The 23287-nt window shown below is 45.5% G+C and overlaps 1 protein-coding gene across 2 annotated transcripts; it reads right to left on the bottom strand.

Moving 5' to 3' along the window:
- Positions 1–2136: 2136 nt before the first annotated feature.
- On the bottom strand, positions 2137–22437 carry LOC120318817 (perilipin-3-like). 2 transcript variants are annotated; one of them, XM_039366910.1, is made up of 9 exons: positions 22357–22437; positions 15632–15690; positions 13817–14012; positions 12430–12512; positions 6127–6586; positions 5178–5377; positions 3506–3643; positions 3306–3380; positions 2137–3038 (listed from the first exon to the last, which is right to left on the bottom strand). In XM_039366910.1, the coding sequence occupies exons 2-9, from the start codon at positions 15671–15673 to the stop codon at positions 2523–2525; spliced, it is 1710 nt and encodes a 569-aa protein (XP_039222844.1). In that variant the 5' UTR covers positions 15674–15690; positions 22357–22437; the 3' UTR covers positions 2137–2522. The 2 variants fall into 2 exon arrangements, with proteins under 2 accessions (XP_039222844.1, XP_039222851.1); XM_039366917.1 differs by lacking the exon at positions 3306–3380.
- Positions 22438–23287: the final 850 nt, after the last annotated feature.

Genomic DNA, 23287 nt, shown 5'->3' with positions numbered 1-23287 from the left:
GGACAGAACACACAGAGGAAAAAAGGCGGGAAAAATGGGAAATGCCCCCTTCATACCCACAACAACCAATCAGAGTGTAGATCGCCTCATGCATGAGACAGCCCTCTCTAATTCAGGGGACTTCAAACTTGGCCCTTTTATGACTTGTGGACTTCAACTCCCAGAATTCCTCAGCCAGCGTGCCTGGTTGAGGAATTCTGGGAGTTGAAGTCCACAAGTCATCAAAGGGCCAAGTCTTTGAAGACTCCTGAGTTAAATAAAGTCACCGTTTCTTCTGCCTGCCTTCAAATATCATCTTCAAGTCCATCTTCGCCATTAAGCTTTTGACCTCAGCCGCCCAGCCTTACACCTATTTACAAGCTGATCTCTGCACTAATGGGGACTAGACGCTTGGCTAAGAGGAGGAAATAGAATTCCTTTCTGTCGATTCCTTCCTTGGAATTAGGTGCTACACTTAATGCTCAATTAGATGATCAAATGCTGGGCTCAACGGAAATAACAGAATAAGAGGATAACAGAGTTGGAAGGGACCTTGAAGGTCTTCTAGTCCAGCCCCCTGCTCAGGCAGGAGACCCTATACCATTCAGGACAAATGGTTGTCCAATCTCTTCTTGAAAACCTCCAGTGTTGGAGAACCCACAACTTTGGGAGGCAAGTCGTTCCACTGGTTAAAATGGGGGAAAAAAAGACAATTGTTTCTCTCTCTGGCACAGAGGTCCAAATAAATACCAGCCACCCATTTAGGGACCAGATCCTGACCAACTCATCTCCCATACTCTGAAGAACAACTAAGATGATCCAAGGCTGGAGACTAAAACATACAAAGAACAGCTGCGGGACTTGGGTCTGGCTAGTCTAAAGAAAAGAAGAAAAGGGAGATGTGATAGCAGTGTTCCAGTATTTGAGGGGCTGCCACAAAGAAGAGCGGGTCAAATTATTCTCCAAGGCACCAGAGGGAAGGATGTGAAACAATGGCTGGAAACTGACCAAAGAGAGAAGCAACCTGGAATTAAGGAGGAACTTCCTAACGGTGAGGACAATTAACCAGTGGAACAGCTTCCCACCAGAAATCATGGGCGCCCCATCTCTGGAGATTTTTAAGAAGAGGATGGACCTTCACTTGTCTGAGATGGTATAGATCAGTGATGGCAAACCTTTTAGAGACCGAGTGCCCAAACTGCAACCCAAAACCCACTTATGTATCGTCCGGTGCCGGGTGGGCGTGGCCCATTTGGTAGATGTGGTCCATTGGGTGGGCGTGGCCCATTGGATGGGCATGGCTGCGGTGGTAATGGCAGACTGGTTGGGACTAAAAAGTTCAATCAATCAAATCCAACTTTGCGAGATCTTTTTTTTTCCCCGCGAGAAGTTGAAATGGATTGATTGAACTTTTTTTTTTTTTTGCACACGGCGGCGGAGGCCCAAAGCGAAAAGGTTTTATAAAACCCAGCTGAAGGCCTAGGACTGGGGCGATGGCGCGCGCGCCCACAGAGAGGGCTCTGTGGCACGCGTGCCATGGGTTCGCCACTATGAGTATAGGTTCTCCTACTTGAGTGGGGGGTTGGACTAGAAGACCTCCAAGATCCCTTCCAGGTTCTATTCCATTCCGTTCTGTTCCGTTCCATTCTATTTTGATTGCAGTTCTGAATCAAAGCAGAAGTCTAAGATGGGCTTTCTTGGAAATTAACACAATGGATCCCCGGAGCCCTGGGAAGGAAAGTGGCCCCCTCTCCAAGGATCTGGGTCCCTTTGGGGAGAAGATGGATCCAAGCAGATCTCTATCTCTATCTCTATCTCTATCTCAGTGGTTCTCAACCTTTTTAATGCCGCCACCTCCAACCGGTCGTAAGTCGAGGATTACTCAACCGGTCGTAAATCGAGGACTACTCAACTGGTGCAGCATCGTTTGCAGAATGGGACTTTTGGCGGGCTCAGCAGGGCAGAGACAGCCTGGACAATTCCTATTGGCTTTTGAAAGCCAATAAAATTAGACTCTATTCAAGAGAGTCTATTCTATTGGCTTTCAAAAGTAGCACAGCTAAGGAAAAGGTGAAAAAAATGGCGGACTGCGTTGTTTGGCGACCCCCGTGAAATGGTCGTTCGACCCCAAATGGGGTCCCGACCCACAGGTTGAGATCCACTGCTCTCTCTCTCTCTCTCTCTCTCTCTCTCTCTCTCTCTCTCTCTCTCTATCTCTATCTCTCTGCAAGCCTTTAGCTTTCCTGTTTCTCTTTTCACAGGGACTGGAGTTCGCCTCTTGGAAATTGGGTCTCCTTCATCTGACTTTTTGGGAGAAGGCCTCCAGCATCATGGGGTGGGGGGTGGGGGGGCATTGTAGTTGGGGAGGAAGAGCTGCAAAACTTTTAGGGCAACTTGCCCGGCCCTTCAGAGGCTCCCAGGATGTCCACAGGGTGTGGTCAAAGAAGATGGTGGTCCCAAAGAGGCCATCAACACTCTGTTGTGGTCAACACCTGGAGACTCTTGACCACGCCTTGTGGACAGCCCTGGAGACTTTGCCTCTCCTAGTTCTTCTCTTGGGGGGCCTTCTCGGACCCCGCTAACAGCTCCTTCAAGGCCCCCATCGCCTCTGTGGACTCTCTCGGGTCCTCCTCAGTTGTCTTCTCCATCCTCTTTGCCCTTTTAGCTGCCACCTTCTCCAACGAGGGTGCCCTGGCCTCTTTGCTCGTCTCCTTCAGCTGCACCACCTGGGGGGTCCCCGATCCTCCTGCCTGGGATCGGAAGGGCCCCACGATCCAATTCAGAGGGGTGATCTGGATGAGGTGTTCGGCCAACGTGTGGAGAACCTCTCGGGCTTGGGAAATCATCTCCTGGCTCTGGGTGAGGAGGCCGGAGGGCAGATCCTGGAAGGACTCGGCAGAAGAGAAGGAGCGATGGAGCTGCTGGAAGTTACTCTGAGTCTGGTCCACTCTTTCCCGGAGGTTTCTGGGCAGCACTTCCACGGTGGACATCAGCCAGGTGTAAGCAGGACTCAGATTTTGGATGAGGGATCGTAACATGGCCAAAGTCAACGGCTCGACCTGCGGAGGACAAATTTGGTGCATCACCAACATGAGCATAGCTTGGCGATTGAGACTTTGTGATTGGGACTTGCCATTAACTAGTTTTTTTTCAAATAGGGCCTCTGGAAGATGGGTGGACTTCAGCTCCCAGAATTCCCCAGCAGCATTCTGGGAGTTGAAGTCCACCTATCTTCCCCAGCCAGCTATGTTCCTGGCTTCTGCAGGGAAGGTCAAAGTGGAAAGCTGCAGCAAACAGATAGAGATAACATTGAAGTACACACACACCCGTGTTCCTGGACCTCCGTAGTGTCTATGACAGTCTTTCTCAATCTCAGTAACTTTCAGATGGGATCCACGTATCTGAAAGCAGCCAAATTTGACAACAACAACAACAACAACAACCCTGCAATGAACAATAGTTTAACATGCAATAAATCCACCTAGTCATAAATCGAGAATTACCTGTACTTGGAAGCATAGAATACCTGCTGTGGGGTGTTTTCTTTCTTTCTTCTTTCCTGATCCTCTTCCGGCTGAATTTGGGTCCATTTAAGCAAAGTTTGGTTAAGTTTCTGTTGTGCTTCCTGGAACTGACTCCCTGCGCTGTTTTTCACATGTGCCACCTGCCAGCCAAGCAGAAATCAAAACAATTTAAGAAAGCGGTGTAATATTATTCAGCTTGTAACCCGATGCAGGCAGTCCTCGACTCACGACCGTAAATTGAACCTGCAATTGTATATTGCGATCGTCATTATAAAGCAGGTCGTCACACGTCGGAACACGACCCCACCCCAAACCCCCGATGACCACGTGGATGCTGCAACCGTCACTAAGTGTAAAATATAATAATAATAATAATAATAATAGGAACTGCTTCCATCCTGCGACGATATCTGTAATACCATCAAACATCCACATCTGCCTATCCCAGGTCCTGGGTAAGGACTCGATAGGTAGACAAAATGCCAAATCCAGTCTGAACATCTGGCTGACTGTGCGATGATCCATAATAATAATAATAATAAAAATAATAATAATACATAATAATAATAATAATAAGAAGAAGAAGAAGAAGAAAAGAAAGAAGAAGAAGAAGCAGAAGAAGAAGAAGAAGAAGAAGAAGTTGGAAGGGACCTTGGAGGTCATCTAGTCCAGCCCCCTGCTCAGTCAGGAAACTCTCTACCATTTCAGACAAATGGCTGTCCAGTCTCTTCTTAAAAACTTCCAGTGTTGGAGCATTCACCACTTCTGGAGGCAGGTTGTTCCACTGGTTGATTGTTCTAACTATCAGGACATTTCTCCTAAGTTCTAGGTTGCTTCTCTCTTTGGTTAGTTTCCATCCGTTGCTTCTTGTCCTGCCTTCAGGCGCTTTGGAAAATAGCTTGACTCCCTCTTCTTTGTGGCAGCCCCTGAGATATTGGAACACTGCTATCACATCCCCCTTGTCCTTCTCTTCATTAAACTGGACATCCCCAATTCCAGCAACCATTCGTTATATGTTTTAACCTCCAGTCCCCTGATCATCTTTGTTGCTCTTCTCTGCCCTCTTTCTAGAGTCTCAACATCTTTTTTACATCGTGGTGACCAAAACTGGATGCCATATTCCAAGTGTGGCCTTACTAAGGCATTGTAAAGTGGTATTAACACGTGATCTTGACTCTATCCCTCTGTTAATGCAGCCCAGCACTGTGTTGGCTTTTTTGGCAGCTGCAGCACACGGCTGGCTCCTATTTAAGTGATTGTCCACTAGGACTGCAAGATCCCTCTCACAGTTGCTACTATTGAGCAAGGTACCCCCTATACTATATCTGCGCATTTGGTTTTTCTTGCCTAAATGTAGAACCTGACTTTTTTCACCCTTGAGTTTCATTTTGTTAGATAGCGCCCAGTGTTCAAGTCTGTCCAGATCCTCCTGTATCCTAAGCCTGTCTCCTGGAGTGTTGGCTATTCCTGCCAGCTTGGTGTCATCCACAAATGTGATGAGTTCCCCATCTATCCCCTCGTCCAAATCGTTGATGAAGATGTTGAAGAGTACTGGGCCCATAAGTCACTTTTTTCAGTGCCATTCTAATTTTGGATGGTTGCTAAACGAACGGTTGTACGTCGAGGATTACCTGTACCTTGGATTGCACTGATTTGAACCCAGGGCCGGCTTACCAGGTTAATCACATACTGGAGCTGGGTGAGCATGTCCTGAGTGTTTTCCTGGACCACATGAAGCCGATTCAGGGAATGTCGGTAGACCCGGGAACGGAGTTTGCTGGAGAGGGACCCCAGACGGACAAAATAGCTCTGCTCCCTCTGCTGCTGGTCGATGGCGGCCTGGCTGACGCCGTGGACCTCGGTGGCCAGCTGGGCTGCAGGGAGGACAAAGCAGGTGTGAACAGGTCCCCTTCCTGCCCAGGAAGGATCAGCCGCCCCAGCCTTTTCATCTTCAAATTTTGTCTGCCTCATGAGTCGCCTGTGGATGAGAGGGCTGGCCCACAAGAAAGGGAAGGAAGGAAGGAAGGGAGGGAGGGAGGGGAGGGAAGGAAAGGAAAGGAAGGAAAGGAAGGAAAGGGACCTTAGAGGTCATCTAGTCCAACCCCCTGCTCGGGCAGGAAAGGCCTATACCATTTCGGACAAATGGCTGTCCAGTCTCTTCTTAAAAACTTCCAGTGTTGGAGCATTCACCGCTTCTGGAGGCAGGTAGTTCCACTGGTTAATTGTTCTAACTCTCAGGACGTTTCTCCTTAGTTCCAGGTTGCTTCTCTCCTTGGTTAGTTTCCACCGTTGCTTCAAGGAGAGAAGCAACTTGGAACTAAGGAGAAACATCCTGACAGTTAGAACAATTAACCAGTGGAACAACCTGCCTCCAGAAACGGTGACCCCGGGATACTGTGACCGTCGTAAGTATGAACCGGTTGTCAAGCATCGGAATAGAAATCACGCGACCACGGGGGAATGCTGCAACGGTCATTCAGCGTGGAAAAACGGCCGTACGTCCCTTTTTTGGAGTGCCGTTGTAACTTTGAACGGTCACTAAAGGAACTGTCGTAAGTCGAGGACGGCCTGGATTGGGTAATCAAAGGTGCCGTGTTCAAGAACGTGGCGCCTCTGCTCTTACCGAGCTCTTCTTCGGACACAGGAAGGTAATAGTCCACCATCTGCTCCGTCTTATCCAACACGGTGTCCACCCCGCTGGCCACGGCTTGCCGGAACAACGTGGCCATCTCCACCCCTTCCTGGACGGCCCCCGAGCTCTGCATCTGACGGGCGGCGTTGACCGTGGTGGACACCACCGATCGGGTCAGGTCAACGCCTTCGTTGAGGGTCTGCTTGCCCAGCTTGACCACGTCAGCCGCCCGATGAGTCATGAGATCCTTGGCTCCACTGGCGGCGCTCCGGGCCGTGGTGACGGTGGAGTTCACCACGGATTTGGTCAAGGTGATGCCGTCCTGGACGATGTCCTTGGTCAGGCCGACAGCGGCGGTCACTTTCTGGGTCATGCGGCCCTTGGCTTCGCCGGCCGCCTGGACGGTGGAAGAAACCACCGACTTGGTCAAGGTGACGCCGTCTTCGAAGACCTAGAAGGAGGAGGAAGAAGGTCAAAGGCCGAGCGAGAAGCATTGGGTGGAGATTCAGGAGCAAGAAAGTCCGAGACGGGAAGTTCTCGGGCACTTTCGTATCCCAAAGATTTGGGACGCTGGGATGGGTGCCGCAAGGATGGCCGGTCATCTGAAACAACCTGCCATTGAACTCATCTATGTATGCCACAAAATCTCATTTTAATGTATGCTGATTAGTATATTTAAAATGACAATAATGTTATTATTCTATTCTATTCCATTCTATATTCTATTCTATATTCTATTCCATTCCATTCTATATTCTATTTTATTCTATATTCTATTCTATTCTATATTCTATAGTCTATAGTCTATAGTCTATAGTCTATATTCTATATTCTATTCTATTCTATTCTATCCTATCCTATCCTATCCTATCCTATCCTATTCTATTCTATTCTATTCTATCCTATCCCATACTCTATTTTATATCCTATCCTATATTCTATTTTATATCCTGTCCTATCCTGTTCTATATTCTATTCTATATCCTGTCATCCTATCCTATATTCTATTCTATATCCTGTCATCCTATCCCATATTCTATTTTCTATCCTATCCTATTCTATTCTATATCCTACCCTATTCTATATTCTATTCTATATCCTGTCATCCTATCCCATATTCTATTTTCTATCCTATCCCATCCTATCCTATCCTATCCTATCCTATCCTTCTATTTTATATCCTATCCTATCCTATTCTATATTCTATTCTATATCCTGTCTCATCCTATCCCATATTCTATTTTATATCCTATCCTATCCTATCCTATATTCTATTTTATATCCTATCCTATCCTATTCTATTCTATCCTATTCTATTCTATCCTATCCCATACTCTATTTTATATCCTATCCTATCCTATATTCTATTTTATATCCTGTCCAATCCTATTCTATATCCTGTCTCATCCTACCCTATATTCTATTCTATATCCTATCCTATTCTATATTCTATTCTATATCCTGTCATCCTATCCCATATTCTATTTTCTATCCTATCCTATCCTATCCTATCCTATCCTATCCTATCCTATCCTATCCTTCTATTTTATATCCTATCCTATTCTATATTCTATTCTATATCCTGTCTCATCCTATCCCATATTCTATTTTATATCCTATCCTATCCTATCCTATCCTATATTCTATTTTATATCCTATCCTATCCTATTCTATATTCTATTCTATATCCTGTCTCATCCTATCCCATATTCTATTTTATATCCTATCCTATCCTATCCTATATTCTATTTTATATCCTATCCTATCCTATTCTATTCTATCCTATTCTATTCTATCCTATCCCATACTCTATTTTATATCCTATCCTATCCTATATTCTATTTTATATCCTGTCCTATCCTATTCTATATCCTGTCTCATCCTACCCTATATTCTATTCTATATCCTATCCTATTCTATATTCTATTCTATATCCTGTCATCCTATCCCATATTCTATTTTCTATCCTATCCTATCCTATCCTATCCTATCCTATCCTTCTATTTTATATCCTATCCTATTCTATATTCTATTCTATATCCTGTCTCATCCTATCCCATATTCTATTTTATATCCTATCCTATCCTATCCTATCCTATATTCTATTTTATATCCTATCCTATCCTATTCTATATTCTATTCTATATCCTGTCTCATCCTATCCCATATTCTATTTTATAGCCTATCCTATCCTATCCTATCCTATCCTATCCTATCCTATCCTATCCTATCCTATCCCATATTCTATTTTATAGCCTATCCTGTCCTATCCTTGTAAATTTTTGTGCAAACACCAGGAAATGGTTGAGTGGAAAACTCCAATTAAAATCAGAGAATGACTCTAGAGCCACTGAGTAAAATATACAAAGAGTCCTCCACTTATAACCGATCACTTAGCGACCATTCAAAGTTACGATCTACCTGAAAAAATTGAGTTACAACCCAGTTCTAAAGTTCCAACGTCACTCCCCCCCCCAGCAGTAATCTTCAATTTAGGATTGTAATGGAGTCTGCCGATTACAGTTGTATGTTGTGATGGGTGTAAGTCGGGTCGGTCAAGTGGCTGTGGTTTATGACAGTTTTGTCAAAAAAAAAAAGGGAAATTACCTCCAGTTTTCAGTAAAACTGTGCCCATAGCCAACCGTGGGTTCGCTTAATGATGGCAGTGTTCGTTTAACCACAGCAGCGTTCACTTAATGGCTCCCTCAGAAAGGTTGCAAAATCGGGTGGATCATGTGAGTGACCTGCTTTATGACCGTTACAACTTGTGACTGTAATGGACTGGCTTCGTTACGGTTGTATGTTGAGGACTATCTGTATTTCGAAGGATACGGTGAGTCTGCGGGGTTCTGTCAACTGGACAGTTTTCCTGCAGACGTTTCATTCCCCTGCTAGGTCACGTCATCAGTGCAAGGAGGAGCGAAGCTTGCTGATATCCCAAAGGTGTTTATTTTTCAGGAGGCAAGTGGACTTTCTTGTTTCTCCTTTGAAGACGTTTCATTTCTCCTCCAAGAAGCTTCATCAGCTCTGACATGGTGGGGAAGGGAAGGATTTATACTCCTGGCAGACAGCCGGTCATTTGCCTCCTTTTAGAGCAGCGGTTCTCAACCTGTGGGTTGCAACCCCATTTGGGATCGAACGACCATTTCACGGGGGTCGCCAAACAACGCAGTCCGCCATTTTCCCCCCTTTTCCTTAGCTGTGCTACTCCCTTTTATTCTATTGGCTTTTGAAAGCCAATAGAATAGACTCTCTTGAATAGAGTCTAATTCTATTGGCTTTCAAAGCCAATAGGAATTGTCCAGGCTGTCTCTGCCCTGCTGAGCCCGCCAAAAGTCCCATTCTGCAAACGGTGCTGCAAGTTGTCTGCAGCGAAGGCCAGCTGTCTGGAAGCTTCCACCCCTGCTTCCACCCCTGCGGGCGCAGGGAGGGTTGCTGGTGCACGTGGGGCCCGGCGGGTGCCTTACCTCCCTTGGACTGGGCCAGCTGGTGGCCCAGCTGGTGGTCGGCCTGCGCCGTCTCTGCCGCTTGCCAGCTACGCCTCGGCCAGCACAGGGGGCGGCACCACGCATGCATGACACTCCCGGGAAGGGAAAGTCCTTGACTTACAACTGGTTGGGTAGTCCTCGACTTACGATCAGTTGGGTAGTCCTCGACTTACGACCAGTTGGGGGTCGCGGCATTAAAAAGGTTGAGAACCACTGTTTTAGAGAGTCGTTGAGGCCACTTGGAGGTTTATCTGTGGTACGTCATCACCCATCTCCAGTCTACAACACGGTCCTTTCCGCAATTCCGAGAAGGGTTTATCTGTGTCAGCTGAGTAGTGCAAATGGCTGGGGAGCCTTTTTGGAACTGCTGAAAGGACTTTGTTGTAGACTGTGACCCTGCGGACACAGACAAATCTCCAAGTGGCCTCAACGACTCTCCAAAAGGAGGCAAATGACCAGCTGTCTGCCAGGAGTATAAATCCTTCCATTCCCCACCATGCAGTCAGAGCTGGAGAAGCTTCTGGGAGGAGAAGCGAAACGTCTTCAAAGAAAAACAGGAAAGTCCAGATGCCTCCTAAGTGCCTGGATGACTGAGCGTCTCCCGAGACATTACGTTTGCTGATAGTTTTTCTGTCCTGATCTCTTTACAGATATTATAATAGATTACAAGTTCTTGATAGATAGGAATTCGGCCAACCCTGGGGTGGAGTTCTTTCACTGCTCCTTTATCAGATTCGGTTTCTTGTTTATCCAGAGGTTAATTACTGGGGGGGAAAATATGTTTTGCCTTGTTTCTTTCCTCCCTTGTCTTTTAATTGTACCTTTTAAAAAGAATCTCTGGAATCATAGGGTTGAAAGGGAACTCTGAGGTCATCTAGTCCGACGCTCTACGGATTGCACTGATTCACTATAGGACGAAAACTCCAGTGACAAGGAAGGAGCCTCTCCTTGCAGTAGGCAAGAAAAACCAAATCCATAGGTATAGTATAGGGGGTACCTTGCTCAATAGTAGCAACTGTGAGAGGGATCTCGGAGTCCTAGTGGACAATCACTTAAATAGGAGCCAGCCGTGTGCTGCAGCTGCCAAAAAGGCCAACACAGTGCTAGGCTGCATTAACAGAGGGATAGACTCAAGATCACGTGATATGTTAATACTACTTTACAAGGCCTTGGTAAGGCCACACTTGGAGTACTGCATCCGGTTTTGGTCACCACGATGTAAAAAAGATGTTGAGACTCTAGAAAGAGTACAGAGAAGAGCAACAAAGATGATTAGGGGACTGGTCATCAGTCCTTATAAAGCATATAAGGAACGGCTGCTGGAATTGGGTATGTCTAGTTTCATGAAGAGAAGGACGAGGGGGGACATGATAGCAGTCTTCCACTATCTCAGGGGCTGCCCCAAAGAAGAGGGAGTCAAGCTATTCTCCAAAGCAGCTGAAGGCAGGACAAGAAACAAAGGATGGAAACTGATCAAGGAGAGAAGCAACCTAGAACTAAGGAGAAACTTCCTGACAGTTAAAACAATTAATCAGTGGAACAACCTGCCTCCAGAAGCGGTGAATGCTCCAACACTGGAAGCTTTTAAGAGACTGGACAGCCATTTGTCCGAAATGGTATAGGGTTTCCTGCCTGAGCAGGGGGTTGGACTAGATGACCTCCAAGGTCCCTTCCAACTTTACTCTTATTATTATTATTAAGGACGAGGAAGGACATAATAGCAGTCTTCCAGTATCTTGGGCTGCCCCAAAGAAGAGGCAGTCAAGCTCTTCTCCAAAGCACCTGAAGGCAGGACAAGAAGCAACGGATGGAAACTGATCAAGGAGAGAAGCAACCTAGAACTAAGGAGAAACTTCCTGACAGTTAGAACATTAACCAGTGGAACAACCTGCCTCCAGAAGCAGTGAATGCTTCAACACTGGAAGTTTTTAAGAAGAGATGGACAGCCATTTGTCCGAAATGGTATAGGGTTTCCTGCCTGAGCAGGTGGTTGGACTAGATGACCTCCAAGGTCTCTTCCAAGGGAGAAGCAGTCCTTGATTTAAGACCGTTCAAAGTTGCGATGGCACTTAAAAAAGTGGCGTAGGACCATTTTTCACATTTATGACCGTCGCAGCATTCCCACGGTCAAGTGATCAAAATTCAGACACTTGGCGACTGACTCATATTTATGACGGCCGCAGTGATCCCCTTTTGTGACCTTCTGACAAGTAAAGTCACTGGGGAAACCACATTCGCTTAATGACAGGGTTGCTAACTTAATAACCGCAGTGATTCACTTAAGAAATATGGCAAGAAAAGTTGTAAAATAGGGCAAAACTTACTTAACATATTTCTCACTTAGCAACATCAGTTTTGGGCTCAGTTGTGGTTGTAAGTTGTGGACTACTAAAGTTTCAACCCTCTAGAGCGGGGGTGGGGGAGAACTACAGGTATGGCCCTTTTATGACTTGTGGACTTCAACTCCCAGAATTCCTGAACCAGAATGGCTGAGCCTGGCTGGCTCAGGAATGCTGGGAGTTAAAGTCCACAAGTCATAAAAGGGCCATAGTTACCTGCCCTAGAGTAGGGATCTTCAAACTTGGCCCTTTTATGATTTGTGGACTTCAACTCCCAGAATTCCTCAGCCAGGCACGCTGGCCGAGGAATTCTGGGAGTTGAAGTCCACAAGTCCTAAAAGGGCCAAAGACCCCTGCTTTGGAGCAATGTTTCTCAACCTGGAGAAACTTTAAGATGTGTGGACGTCAACTCCCAGAATTCCCCAGCCAGCAAGGTGCGTTCTGGGAACTTTGCTAATTTATGTTACCTGGTAAGTTGGTTGATGAAGAATTGGCAGTTTTTTCTCCAACTTGTCCAAACCTTTGCAAGCATAGTCGTTCACGGTTGCAACTGGAAAGGAAGAAAAAAAAAAACATTTTTAAACTTTTGGCCTTAAGTCAAACCAGCCTCACACTATGTTTCCGTCTGAAACAGTTGCAGGACTTGGGTCTGGCTAGTCTAAAGAAAAGAAGAAATAGGGGAGGCATGATAGCCGTGTTCCAGTATCTGGGGGGCTCCCACAAAGATGAGGGGGTCACGTTATTCTCCAAAGCACCAGAGAGAAGGACGAGAAACAACGGTTGGAAGCTGACCAAAGAGAGAAGCAACCTGGAATTAAGGAGAAACTTCCTGACAGTGAGGACAATTAACCAGTGGAAAAGCTTGCCACCAAAAATCGTGGGCACTCCATCACTGGAGATTTTTTAAAAGAGGCTAAACAGTCACTTGTCTGAAATGGTATAGGTTCTCCTGCTTGAGAGGGGGCTGGATTAGAAGACCTCCAAGGTCCCTTCCAGCTCTATTCTATTCTATTCTATTCTATTCTATTCTATTCTATTCTATTCTATTCTATTCTATTCTATTCTATTCTATTCTTTAAGAAAAGACTGGACAGCCATTTGTCCGAAATGGTATAGGGTTTCCTGCCTGAGCAGGGGGTTGGACTAGATGACCTCCAAGGTCCCTTCCAACTTTTATTATTATTATTATGGATCATCGCACAGTCAGCCAGATGTTCAGACTGGATTTGGCATTTTGTCTACCTATCGAGTCTTTACCCAGGACCTGGGATAGGCAGGTATGGATGTTTGATGGTATTACAGATATCGTCGCAGGATGGAAGCAGTTCCTAATAAGGCCGCCTTTTGCAATTGACTAATAGCGAATTTGTCAATGCCAGTGGTGTTCAAGTGGTGCTCCAGTTGTTTTGGGATTGCACCCAAGGAGCCTATGACTATTGGTACTACCCTTGCTTGCTTTTGCCACAGTCTTTCTATTTCTATTTGTAGGTCTTTGTATTTTGTTATCCTCTCCAGTTCTTTCTCGTCTATTCTGCTGTCTCCAGGCACTGCCACATCCACTATCCAGATTTTTTTGTCTTTCTTATCGACAATTGTTAAGTCTGGAGTGTTATGTTGCAGGTGCTTGTCTGTTTGAATAATAATAATAATAATAATAATAATAATAATAATAATAATAATTATTATTATTATTATTATTATTATTATTATTATTATTATTCCTGCAAAGAAACATTTACACCGTGAGGACTAGCCACCTGACGGCAGTTCAAGTGGCGCTTGAAGCTTGAAACGCTGCACCAGGGAGCTCCAGGCAGCCAGCCGGACTCTTAAAGGCAGCGTTTGTGGACTCACTCTGGGGTTCAAGGTGGGGCAGGAGAGGCTGGGCACCCCCTCGGGCACTGCCCACGGCGACGGCGGCCACCATCTCGACGATGTTGCAGGCGGTGTTGACGCAGGGGTAGGTCTTCTTGGCATACTCGTACATGGAGGACCAAACGCCGTACGCAGAACTGACCAAGGGCAGGTTGGTGATTCTGGTCACGATATTCTGGAGGGGAGCGAGAAAGCTGATCTCAGCCGGGATCCCTGGCCAGAGACCGGCTGCTTCCCAGATGCTTCTAGGGCAGTGAGGGCAAACCTTTTAGAGAGCGAGTGCCCCCAAACTAGCCCCGCCCTGCTCCGCCCCCACCCCACCCACCGCCTCGCCCACCTGCGGGGGCCACTCACCGCCTCCATGGCCTGCCGCAGATCGCCCAGGTGGCCCAGCAGCGCTATGGCGGCCACACCCTCCGCCCGCGCCCTGCAGCATCAACTGTGCATGATGGGGCGCGAGGGCGGAGTCTTATCCCCGCTGCCCGGCTGCCATGTTCTTGGCTGCGCTGCTCCGTGTGGGCCGTGCTTTGGGGCGACTCTCCTCCGGGGGGGGGCTTCTGGTGAGGAGGGGGCCACAGGGGGAGGCGGGGCTGGGGCGACGGCGCGCGTGCCCACAGAGAGGACTCTGAGTGCCGCCTCTGGCACGTGTGCCATAGGTTCGCCACCACTGTTCTAGAGTGCCTGGACTACACCTCCCATTACCTCTGGGTGTTGCCCTTTGTGGCTGGGGCTGATGGGAGTGTCTTCCCTCTGGGGATCCTCCCACTACTCTTGCTAAGCCTTCTGACCCTGTCGATATGGAGAGTCCTCAGCTTGTTTACAATGACTCCTTTAGCGACTATTCAAAGTGACTTATGTCCAGTCCTCGCCCTTACAACCGTCACTGTATGGGTAGTCTTCGGCTTACAACCACTTGTTTAGCGACTGTTCGAGGTTATGAGTGACTTCTGGCCAGTCCTCACACTTACAACCGTCCCAGTATGGGTAGTCCTCGGCTTACAACCACTCGTTTAGCGACCATTCGAGGTTACGAGTGACTCATGGCCGGTCTTCACACTTACAACCGTCACAATATCCTCATGGTCACGGGATTAAAATTAAGGCGCTTGGCAACCGGCATGGATCTACGACGGTCACAGCCTCCTGGGGTCACGTGATCTCCATTTTGCGACCTTCCCAGCCGGCTTCCGACAAGCAAAATTCATGGGGGAAGCTGGATTCGTGTAAAGATTGCGTGACTCGCTTTACAACTTCAGCCATTCCCTTAACAATTGTGCTTCCGATTGTGGTCGTAAGCCGAGGACTTCCTGTACTACAGCTGTGATGTCCCAAAGGTGCTTTTCCACGTGGCAACTGGACTTCCTTGTTTTTCTTTGAAGATGTTTCGCTTCTCCTCCCAGAAGCTTCTTCAGCTCTGACTGGGTGGTGGGGAAGGGAAGGATTTATACTCCTTGCAGACAGCCGGTCATTTGCATTTTATTAGAGGGTCGTTGAGGCCACTTGGAGGTTTATCTGTAATACGACACCGTCTATCTTCAGTCTACCACAGGGTCCTTTCAGCAGCTCTGAGAAGGCTCCACACCCATTTGCACCACTCAGGTGACCCTGGGGACACAGACAAACCTCCAAGTAGCCTCAATGACTCACTAAAAAAGGATGCAAAAGGATGCGCTGAGTTGGAGGAGGCATGGCTGGAGTCTATAAACCTGCGCTGATCCCCAAGTGGGCCTCGCCAACAATTCAGCAGTATTCATGGTAACCATCGTTCCCTGAAAGAAGAGCTTGGAAACTGACCTCAGTCTTTGTAGCTGTCTGGTTCTCCCCTTCTGTGGCCATTAGGAACTCTGGTTCAACTGCAAGAGAAGACAATTCATAGTTTAACTTAAATCCTTCCTTCCTTCCCTCCCTTCCTCCCTCCCTTCCTTCTCCCACTTTTTCCTTCCTTCCTTCCTTCCCTCCCTCCCTCCCTCCTTCCCTCCCTCCCCTCCCCATCCCTCCCTTCCTCCTCCTACTTTTTCCTTCCTTCCTTCCTTCCTTCCTTCCTTCCCTCCCTCCCTCCCTCCCTCCCTCCCTCCCTCCCTCCCTCCTTCCCTCCCTCCTTCCTTCCTTCCTTCCTTCCTTCCTTCCTGTGAAATAGAATATATGTTAATATGTGGGTATATGCAATTTTTTTGTTATTAATGACAGCTGTATGTGATGAAATTTCATTTTAATGTATGCTGATAAGTGTACATTCAAAGTGACAATAAAGTTATTCTATTCTATTCTATTCTATTCTATTCTATTCTATTCTATTCTATTCTATTCTATTCTATTCTACTCTACTCTACTCTACTCTGTTCTCTGTCCATCCATCCATCCCTCCATCCCCCCATCAACATGCCATAAGAAAGTAAATTAATATGGTTGGTCACAGCCAGATGTTCAAATTAGATTCGGCATCTTTATCCATCTATTGCATCCTTCCCAACAATCTGGGAACAGACAGAGTTACAGGTTAAAGAGACAGAGTTACAGGATGTCAGCTGTTCCGAGTAAAGCTGCCTTTTGCAATAATAATAATAATAATAATAATAATAATAATAATAATAATAATAATAACAACAACAACAACAACAACAACCTGCTCAGGCAGGAAATCTATACCATTTCAGACACATGGCTGTCCAGTCTCTTCTTAAAGACTTCCAGTGTTGGAGCATTCACCGCTTCTGGAGGCAGGTTGTTCCACTGGTTAATTGTTCTGTCAGGAAGTTTCTCCTTAGTTCTAGGTTGCTTCTCTCCTTGATTAGTTTCCATCCGTTGCTTCTTGTCCTGCCTCAGGCGGTTTGGAGAATAGCTTGACTCTCTCTTCTTTGGGGCAGCCCCTGAGATACTGGAACACTGCTATGATGTTCCCCCTGGTCCTTCTCTTCATTAAACTAGACATACCCAATTCCAGCGACCATTCTTTATATGTTTTAGCCCCCAGTCCCCTAATCATCTTTGTTGCTCTTCTCTGTACTCTTTCTAGAGTCTCAACATATTTTTTACATCATGGTGCCCAAAAAAGAAGGACTAGGGATGACATAATAGCAGTGTTCCAATATATTTGGGGGTCTATCACAAAAAAAGAGGAAGTTCAATCTATTCTCCAAAGCGCCTGAAGGCAGGACAAGAAGCAACAGATGGAAACTAATCAGGAGAGAAGCAACCTAGAACTAAGGAGAAACTTCCTGACAGTTAGAACAATTAACCAGGGGAACAACCTGCCTCCAGAAGTTGTGGATGCTCCATCACTGGAGGCTTTTAAGACGAGACTGGACAGCCATGTGTCTGGAATGGCATAGGTAGAGTCTCTTGCATGAGCAGGGGGTTGGACTAGAAGACCTCAAAGTTCCCTTCCAACTCTATTACTACTATTATTATTATTACTATTTGGTCTGAACTGAAGAAGCTTCGTGGATGAGAAGCGAAATGTCTTCAAGGAAAAACCAAGAAAGTCCAGTTGCCTTTTGGAAAAGCACCTTTGAGACATACATCCAAGGTTGTTTCTTGCCATTGTCTTCTTCTGGTTGAGTCTCCTTCAGCTTCTCAACAGAGCCTTCAACCCTAACTTCATGTGATCTTCTATTGAAGGACTAACCATTTTTGGTATCCAGAGTGACAAGATGCCACTTTTCTCCCTGGGCATTTAAGAAAGAAAGACCCTTGACTCCATTAGTAGAGGAAGGATATATTTTTACTCAGTAGTGGGATTCAGCCAATTTGCACCGGTTTGTTAGAACTGGTAGCTAAATTTTGTTGAGTTCGGAGAACCGGCTGAACCCACGCTGCTTCTGGAAGTCCATTCTAGGCCTGGGAGGCCTGGAGGAGGCCTCCCAGGCCTAGAACAGCCCACAGGAAGTGCGTGGATGTCACTTCTGGAAGTCCATTCTAGTCCTGGAGGAGGCCTCCCAGGCCTAGAACAGCCCACAGGAAGTGTGTGGATGTCACTTCTGGAAGTCCATTCTAGGCCTGGAGGAGGCCTCCCAGGCCTAGAACAGCCCACAGGAAGTGCATGGATGTCACTTCTGGAAGTCCATTCTAGGCCTGGAGGAGGCCTCTCAGGCCTAGAACAGCCCACAGGAAGTGCATGGATGTCACTTCCGGAAGTCCATTCTAGGCCTCAGAGGCCCAGGCCTGCATCCATGAGAGAACCGTTTGAATCCCACCGTTGCTTTTACTAAAGCCAAAGGGTTAAAGTGTAAGCAAAGTCAAATCTGAATACAGGCAGTCCTTGACTTATGACCACAACTGAGCCCCAAAATTTACGTTGCTAAGTGAGACGTTTGCTCAGTGAGTTTCGCTCCATTTTACAACCTTTCTTCTGAAGACATCTTTCTTTCTTCTCTCTCCCTGGGCTAAGACGATCATGGAAGGAAGGGATGGTGCAACGGAGGTTGTCACAAGAAGGCCCTATGCAACCTTGCGTGCTGGAATGTGAAGTTGCTTAACACAACAAAAAATGGGGGCGGATGTTTGGAAAAACGAGTTACTTCATAACAAATTCCAGATTACTTGCGACAGATTACTTGGTACAAAACATTCTCGCACGCCCAAACTGTATTATCTGATCTGCAAAATCCAGCGGAAGCATTCTGAGGTTGCTTACCCCTAGCAGGTAGTCACTGAAGGTAGAATGCACCTACACATGGAGGATTTTATCCTGTAACGCTCAACTTGTGTGCTTTACATTTTCAGCAAAAAACCATGGTCCTCCTAGACTCCTTCTTAGCTAACCAGGTGGAGACGTCCCTCAAAGAAGCTGGGAGGGGAAACGTGAACTTCCTGGGCTAATTATCTTCTGCAATTCATAATCCGAGGTAGATTATCCCTAGGCAGGTGCCACATTGCTGTTCCAACTATAGATTTTTTGAAAGGAAAAGTTGCTGAATCAGAGCAAAGACCTTTGCACTCCTGGAGGCCCAGCAAGTGCATTTGACACAACAAACACACATCAGTTGCGAAAGTTTGCAGCTCTCCTGTATGTTGGTCTCTTGCAGCTGAGTCATTTTCTAAAAAGCCCGTTGCGTATGTCATCCAAGTCAAATAAAAAATGAAAAAAGCTAGCAATATCTAGCTATCTAGCTATCTATCTAGCTATCTATCTAGCTAGCTAGCTAGCTAGCTAGCTAGCTAGCTAGATAGATAGATAGATAGATAGATAGATAGATAGATAGATAGATAGATAGATAGATAGATAGATAGAACCGGTAGCTAATTTTTTGTTGCCCAGGCCCAGAACGGACTTCCGGAAGCGGCATCCACACAGAGAACCAGTTGTTCACATATTTGAATCCCTCTCTCTCTCTCTCTCTCTCTCTCTCTCTCATCCACCTTTATACTTTTACAAATAACTCAAGGCAGCGAAAAAAACCAACAAACATTCCTCCTCCTATTTTCGCAACAACAACCTTGTGAGGTGGGCTGGGCTATTGATTTGTTTCTATTAAGTCTAGATCAGAGGTGTCAGGCTGGCAATAACGTATTGCGACTTTATTTCCTTCGCTGGCAATGAGGTGGGCGTGGTTTTCCCATGACGCATTCAGCCTGCGGGCCGGCAAGTTTCACACCCCTGGTCTAGATAGTCATTGATTTGCAATCATTCATTTAGTGACCGTTTGAAGTTACAACGGCACTGAAGCAAGTGACTTGTGATCGTTTGTCACACTTACGACAGTTGCAGCATTCCCGCGGTCACACGATCAAAACTAGACACTTCGCAACGGGTGTGTATTTATGTATTTATTGTATGGATTTTATTAGTTTTTATAGGGTTAGGAATAAAGTGGGGTCGGGGTTGAGGTTGGAATTAGTGTTAGGATTGGGGTTGGGGTTTTTCCAAATAACATTCTCAATATTTAGCAAACAGCATAATGTCTGGGTTCATCTGTTTAACAAACAATAATAGATAATAATTAATTATCATAAACAATATGTTAATTAATCACTCCATAGCCTTCTTCTTGCTAATATATGTTCAAAATAACACAGCACATTCCGTTCTCTCTAATTCATCTTTCTAGCCATGGATAGAAATTATCCCATGTTCTAAAGTACACCGAGTCTTCTTTCTCTTTTCTCTTTAAAGTCAATCTATCCATTTCTGCCCACTCTAGAATTTTCTTAATCAGTACTTCTTCAGCTGGCAAGTTTTCATTTCTCCAATGTTGGGCAAATACAATTCTTGCTGCCATTAATATGTGTAGTGTTAAATATCTGCAATCTTTCTCACCGTTAGCTCCTATTATTCCTAACAAAAATAATTCTGGTTTAAAGTCTATTTGTTTTTTAGTCATTTTCTCCAACCATAAATGTATTTTGACCCCAAATCTTTTTGCTTTAGGGCAGTTTCCCAAACTTGACAATTTTAAGGCATGTGGACTTCAACTCCCAGCAATGCTGGCTGTGGAATTCTGGGAGTTGAAGTCCACATGCCTTAAAATTGTCAAGTTTGGGAAACACTGCTTTAGGGCATGCCCGCCAACAACGGGCGTGTATTTATGATGGGTTCCAGTGTCCCGGGATCACGCAATCTTCTGACAAGCAAAGCCAGTGGGGGAAGCCAAATTCACTTAACAGCCATGTTACTAATTTAACAACTGTGGTGATTCACTTAAGAATGGTCGCAAGAAATGTCGTAAAAAGGGGCAAAACTCGCTTAATAACTGTTGTGCTTAGCAACAGAAATTTTGGGCTGGATTGCTGATCAGAAGTCAAGGACTTATCTGCATATCAAATTTTGATCTACTTCAACCGAGATACAGCTAGTTCTCGACTTAAAATAAAATTGGGACCAGAATTTTCACGGTTAACCAAGGCAGATGTTAAGTGAATTCTGCCCGATTTTACAATCTTTTTTTTTTTTTTTGCCACAGCTGTGATGTAAATTTCAGCCGTTGTTAAGTGAATCACGCAGTCATTAAACGAATCCGGCTACTCCCCCTGACTGTGTTTCTCGGAGGTCTGCTGGGAAGGATGCGAACGGTGATCACAGGATCTGGGGATTTTGCAACCATCGTAATTGACAGGTGCCCAAATATTGATTCCCGTGACTTTGGGTATGCTGTGACAGTGGTGTGAGGACAGTGTTTTACGGCGCTTTTTCCAGTGCCGTTGTAACTTTGAACGGTCACTAAGCGAATAGTTGCAAGTTGAGCACTGCCCTTAGTCCTATCCTTGGAGGTCAGCCCTGACCACTTTGGTGAAGTCTACTCAAGGAGGAGAAAAAAGCAGAAGTCACAGTCCATTTAAGTCAGGGGTCCTCAAACATGGCCACTTTAAGACTTGTGGACTTCAATTCCCAGGATTCCCCAGCCAGCCATGGCTGGCTGGGGAATCCTGGGAATTGAAGTCCACAAGTCTTAAAGTGGCCATGTTTGAGGACCCCTGATTTAAGTCTTTAAAATACAGACAGTCCTCAACTTACAACACTTCACTTAGTAACCATTCAAAGTTACATCACTGAAAAAGGCGACAGGACCATTTTTCACGCTCGCAGCATCCCTACGGTCCCGGGATCTAAATTCAGGTGCTCATCTTTATGACGGCCATGTGATCCCCAGGGTCGCGCGATTCCACTTTTGCGAACCCCTGATAAGCAAAGTCCACGGGGAAGCCAGATTCACTTAACAACCGGATTACCGTCTTATCAGCCGCAGCCATTCACTTAAGAACGGGTGGCAAGAAAAGTCGTAAAACGCATTTAAGAAATTTCTCACTGAGCAATAGAAGCTGTGGCCATAAGATGAGGAACACCTGCATAGATTTTTATCAATTAAAAAAAGAAAAATACAAACAAGACTTTAGGGCAGTGGTTCTCAACCTGTGGGTCGGGACCCCATTTGGGGTCGAACGACCATTTCACGGGAGTCGCCAAACAACGCAGTCCGCCATTTTTTTCCCCTTTTCCTTAGCTGTGCTACTCCCTTTTATTCTATTGGCTTTTGAAAGCCAATAGAATAGACTCTCTTGAATAGAGTCTAATTCTATTGGCTTTCAAAAGCCAATAGGAATTGTCCAGCTGTCTCTGCCCTGCTGAGCCCGCTAAAAGTCCCATTCTGCAAATGGTGCTGCACCAGTGTAGTAGTCCTCGACTTATGACCGGTTGAGTAGTCCTCGACTTACGACCGGTTGGCGGTTGCGGCATTAAAAAGGTTGAGAACCACTGCTTTAGGGGATTTCCAGGCTGCAGAATCCAGGCATCTGAGCTCCGGATCTGAATTCAAGCATCACAGCTACATTCCTCAAAATGCTATTTAACCTCTGAGGTTAAATAATTCGAGAAGAAGCCAAGATCTGGAGATCTTCAGTCGTGGTCTACAAGCCCTTGTAAGCTCCCCTTTTCTGCACGTGGTGGCATCTATCTCATTCAGTCTGATTTGCTCAAGGCTCTCCGTTGTGTCCAAACCACTTGGGGGACTCTAGTAGCCCATCGTTGCCGAAACCTGAGGACCACACAAAGGCCGGAATCAACGCAATCCGTCGCATTCAATTACCTGGTCTTGTGATCGGATGATGGTCCTTCCAGATGGCTGTAGACAAACTCCTGGCCGAATGTGGCTTTTTTACACACGGGGAATTTTTAAGTAGGTTGAAACTGAGGCAGGCCAAGGAGTCACCTTCCTCTGGTTTTGGCCAATGAGGGATCAGTGCAGGGGTGGAGGTGGTGAAAACACAGGTAGAGCAACTTGACATGTCAAGCCTACACAGAGATGTTGCAGGTCTTGGAAGTAGGTCAGAGGGAATCTGGTCCTGCTAGGAATCAACAGGGAGATCCTGTTTCTTAACCTCAGGAACTTGAAGAAGCCCGAACATCTTCAGACAGTTGAAAAGTATGGCTCTGGATTAAAAATGCACGAGAATGGAATGGAATGGAATAGAATAGAATAGAATAGAATAGAATCTTTATTGAGAATAAAATAGAATATAGAATAGAACAGAACAGTACAGAACAGAATAGAATAGAATTATAGTATAGTATACTATAGTATAGGATAGGATAGGATAGGATAGGATAGAATAGAAAATGGAATATAATAGAATAGAATCTTTATTGAGAACAGAATAGAATATAGAATAGAACAGAACAGAACAGAAAATAGAACAGAATAGAATCTTTATTGAGAATAGAACAGAATAGAATAGAACAGAATAGAAAAGAATTATAGGATAGAATAGAATAGAAAATAGAATAGAATAGAATAGAATAGAATAGAATATAGAATAGAATAGAATAGAATAGAATATAGAATAGAATAAAATAGAATAGAGAATAGAATAGAATATAGAATATAGAATATAGAATAGAATAGAATAGAATAGAAAGAACAGAATAGAATAGAATAGAACAGAATAGAATCTTTATTGAGAATAGAATAGAATAGAATATAGAATAGAACAGAACAGAACAGAAAATAGAATAGAATA

The sequence above is a fragment of the Crotalus tigris genome, unplaced genomic scaffold (assembly GCF_016545835.1).
Source record: "Crotalus tigris isolate CLP2741 ecotype Arizona unplaced genomic scaffold, ASM1654583v1 scf7180000017599.838750, whole genome shotgun sequence".
Taxonomy (NCBI): Eukaryota; Metazoa; Chordata; class Lepidosauria; order Squamata; family Viperidae; genus Crotalus; species Crotalus tigris.
The sequence above is the reverse complement of the archived record's forward strand: the minus strand, read 5'-3'. Positions and strand labels throughout refer to the sequence as shown.

Excerpts from the sequence above, each read along its gene's own strand:
- LOC120318817 (XM_039366910.1), bottom strand. The coding sequence starts at position 15,673 with ATGGCCACAGAAGGGGAGAACCAGACAGCTACAAAGACTGAG. Across the intron at positions 14,013-15,631 it reads AGACAGCTACAAAGACTGAG|AATATCGTGACCAGAATCAC; the intron begins GTCAGTTTCCAA and ends GCTCCCCTCCAG. Across the intron at positions 5,378-6,126 it reads TGTGTCCGAAGAAGAGCTCG|CCCAGCTGGCCACCGAGGTC; the intron begins GTAAGAGCAGAG and ends TCCTCCCTGCAG.